The sequence below is a fragment of the Silene latifolia genome, chromosome 9, assembly GCF_048544455.1.
Source record: "Silene latifolia isolate original U9 population chromosome 9, ASM4854445v1, whole genome shotgun sequence".
Taxonomy (NCBI): Eukaryota; Viridiplantae; Streptophyta; class Magnoliopsida; order Caryophyllales; family Caryophyllaceae; genus Silene; species Silene latifolia.
The window spans coordinates 34,297,716-34,301,702 of NC_133534.1; the positions used below are offsets into that span (position 1 = coordinate 34,297,716).

General features: G+C 31.3%; 1 protein-coding gene across 1 annotated transcript; it reads right to left on the reverse strand.

The window, feature by feature from the left end:
- Positions 1 to 559: 559 nt before the first annotated feature.
- LOC141602582 (uncharacterized) lies at positions 560 to 2,075 on the reverse strand. The gene is made up of 4 exons (XM_074422790.1): positions 1,957 to 2,075; positions 1,067 to 1,507; positions 857 to 966; positions 560 to 766 (listed from the first exon to the last, which is right to left on the reverse strand). Exons 2-4 carry the CDS (start codon positions 1,494 to 1,496, stop codon positions 740 to 742), a joined length of 567 nt encoding a protein of 188 aa, XP_074278891.1. The 5' UTR covers positions 1,497 to 1,507; positions 1,957 to 2,075; the 3' UTR covers positions 560 to 739.
- Between the last annotated feature and the right edge of the window lie 1,912 nt (positions 2,076 to 3,987).

The following is a 3,987-nucleotide window of genomic DNA, read 5'->3' on the forward strand; positions in this document are numbered from 1 at the left end:
AATTCTTTCGATTTGAGTTAATGCATATATGTAATATATTTATGTAAATATATAATCCTCTTAAAATTGCATGCCTAAGTGGTAAAAGTAATTTCATCAGTAAATAAAAGAATTGTAGTAACATTGGATATAGTTATATGATACTAATCACTCATTTGAATAGTAAAAGTAACAATATTATCAGCGAGATTAGTGAAAGTGGTAGAAACAACAACGGGAGAAGTGAAATAATCAATATTAATGCGGCAATAGTGAAAGTAACAATAATTACGGCGGGAGTAGTGAAATTCTCAATATTAATATGGCAGTAGTTACAATAACAATAATTATGGCGGGAGTAGTGAAAGTAACACTGATTACGGACAAATAGTGAAATGTTATTACTATTGTTTCATTAATAAGAGTAAAATATTAATAGCGGGAGCAGTGGATTTGTCTCAAAATTTATTTCATCGTAATTTTAGGATATGTCATAGAAAAATATATTAATGATAAATTTATGAGTTATGTTAAGTAATTTTATTTAATGAAAAAAAAATTAATGGTAAGTAGAGGTAGCTCGGGTGAAACCGGACACCAATACTAGTATATATATATAATAAGAAACCAAGATATACCATAAGACAATTTCTGCATTGCAGATGTCTCTAAGAAACGAATTAGAGTCCCCTACTTAGCATACTCGGTTCAGGACTCTACAGTCAACTTTCTAGCACCGGTATCATATTTTTAATCTGATTTATGCTGCTTCATCAAATACCATCACCTGCAAGACCACAAAAAAAAATGATTAACCAGGCTTTTGAAGAAATATTTGTAACAAATAAAATTAGATAAAAAAAAATAATTTAGGTACCCTGTAACAAATTGGACAAGTGTTACTTCTTTCCATCCAGGCGTATATACAACTTAGATGAAAATGGTGGGAACATTCAGTTACTATCTTTGGATTGTTAGGATCGTAATCTGCGGAAGAAATTAATGAGATAAAAAAAAATAGTTAGTCCAACGGCATTGATGCACAAATGTGATGGTAGAAGACGAAGAAAAAGAGAAGAGTAGGTACCTTCAAGACAGGTAGGACATACATCCTCTTCATCAGGAGACAGAATTAGTTGATAAAGTTGGTTGCAAAGGTCAGGCAATGAGGGCTCCTCATCACTGACCAAGTAAGGACAAATCTTGGGCGTCTCTTCACAACATGGCAGCATTCCTTCAATTTGTGTGTCTAGTAAATCCTCATTAACTAACGCTGTAACTTGTGGTTCAGCCACTTGGTTGTCACACATTCCTGTAGAAACCGCCACATCTAACTCTGAATAAGATTGAGGTGCAGATAGGACGACGATATTCGGCTGATTCCCATCTGAGTTTCTGTCTTCTAAGGGTTCACTTGTTGTTGATGGAGAACAAGAGTCATTTTTGGGAATTGATGCATCTGGGTGTTCTGTTTGAGAATCATTAGCATTCATGCAGCACGAAAACAGGATTCCCATTGTTCAGAGCTCTGAATGACAATGAGAAAACAGTAATGTCAAAAGACTTAGCCTACTACTTAACTTAAATCGTACGTAATTCATAATCATAACTGGTACTTCCCCGCATACATTTATTGAATATATGTGAGTAATATTATGTTCATTCCACTGAATAAGACGAGTAGATATTAAGCCATAGCGAACAAACTAAGGTTACGAAATATAGGTTCGGGTGCAAAAACATTCAAGGGTATAATAATAACCCTCGAATAGTCAAACCTAATATGTTTAGGTCGACGGGTTTGGAACTCCTCCATCCCCATCAACGTTGTTAGTTTGGCTGCTAAGATCCGCTATGCATATAATATAATCAATCACACAAAGTAGAAGCCTGAAGTTTAATTCATTTTAGACATACGTACAAATAATCTAAGCAGAGAGATTATTAACAAAAAAGACTGTAAAAAAAAAAGTTTACCTTTGTGTTATTGGAAGTGATTATATAATTAGAAGAAAATAAAGGGAAATTACTGCATTAATCCTGAGTTAGGGATTGAGTTAAGGAAGGGAAGATTAAGGGAAAAAGCTGAAACACACGGGAAACTTTAAAACCCTAAATTATACTCTCTATATACGGAGTATCGCATATTTTAGTCCAATTAAGATTAGGATTTAATTTAGTTTTGGGAGACTAATCTCTCTAATCTCTATAACAAGTAATCATTGTTGCTAATCAATCAATAAAAACTATATCTTAAATCCAGAAATCAAGGGAAATTCAATGTAATTAAAGAAAGTTATACAAATTAACTATATATTAAATCTAGAAACCAGGGGACTTCAATGTAATTAAAGAAAGTTATACAAATTAATTATACTATATAGTTTTAAATCACTAGCACCGTCTGATGGACCCGATTAAGGGATCTCAATGCAAATATTATATAGTTTGGGTTAAAATTAAGTTATATAGAAGCTTGATAATTTTCCTAAATATTTGTAAGAGACTAAAACATGGTCAATTTCCATAAAATAAAATAATTAACTAAGGTCAATTTCTTTAAAATAAAATAATTAATTAAGATGGTCAATTTCAAGGAGGCTAAAAAAAAAGATGTTTGGTAATTTTCCTAAATATTTATAGAAGACTAGAAGGTGGTCAATTTCCTTAAAATAATTAATTTGTATAAACATGCACACTTATGATATTAATTATTATCATCATAAAATTATTTATTAAATTTAAAATCTATGCAATTTTATTAAACTTTATAGTTTATTAGATGTATAGATGTTAATTATTTAACATACAAAAATATAATAAGTATGTTATAAATAATTCAAGTTAGATTCCATAATATATAATATTGCATAATTCTTTCGATTTGATTTAATACATGATCCTCTTAAAATTGCATGCCTAAGTAGTACAAGTAATTTCATCAGTAAAGAAAAGAATTGTAGTAACATTGGATATAGTTATATGATACTTCAGTAATCACTCATTTGAATATTAAAAGCAACAATATTATCAGCGAGATTAGTGAAAGTGGTAGAAACAACAACGAGAGTAGTGAAATAATCTATATTAATGCGGCAATAGTGAAAGTAACAATAATTATGGCGGGAGTGGTGAAATTATAAATATTAATGCGACAGTAGTGAAAGTAACAATAATTACGGCGGGAGTAGTGAAAGTAACAATGATCACGGACAACTAGGCAAGTAGTGAAATGTTATTACTATTGTTTCATTAATAATAATAAAATATTAATAACGGGAGTAGTGAATTGTCTCAAAATTTATTTCCGTAATGGATATGTCATAAAAAAATATATTAATGATAAATTTATGGGTTATACAACTTTAAGTAATTTTGTTTAATGAAAAAAAATAAAGGTAAGTAGAGGTAGCCCGGGCGAAGCCGGACACCAATACTAGTGTAATCCTAAAGTGGTATCAGAGCACCAGGTTTCGATCCTAAAGTTCGTCAAAAAAAAAAAAAAAAAAAAAACCAATCAAACTCATCAATGGCTTCCAATACTTTATCTCTTCCATATCCTATTCTTAAAAGAGACAATTATCAATCTTGGTCTATCAAAATGAAATCTCATTTGAAAGCCTTGGATTTATGGGAGGTTATCGAGAGTGATTATGAGTCTAACCCTTTTCCAGAAGATCCTACTCTTATCCAAATAAAAAAAATATGACGAGGATAGGGCAAAGACGCCAAAAGCTCTCTCGTGTATCCATTCCGCGGTCTCCGAAGACATTTTCTCTTTTATTATGGCATGTGAGTCACCAAAGAAAGCATGGGAGATGCTAAAGCAAGAGTTTGATAGCAATGAGCAAACAAAATTAATGCAAGTATTGAATTTTAAGAGGGAATTCGAGAAGCAAAGGATAAAGAAATCATAGACTATTAAAGAATATGTGGGCAAGCTTATCACCATTGTTAATCAAATTAGGTTACTAGGGGAGAGTTTTCCCGATGAAAGAGTGATTGATA

Coding starts and splice junctions, on each gene's coding strand:
- LOC141602582 (XM_074422790.1), bottom strand. CDS start 1,496: ATGGGAATCCTGTTTTCGTGCTGCATGAATGCTAATGATTCTCAAACA. Junction 967..1,066: donor ATGTCCTACCTGTCTTGAAG/GTACCTACTCTT, acceptor TTTCTTCCGCAG/ATTACGATCCTAACAATCCA. Junction 767..856: donor CTTGTCCAATTTGTTACAGG/GTACCTAAATTA, acceptor GTGGTCTTGCAG/GTGATGGTATTTGATGAAGC.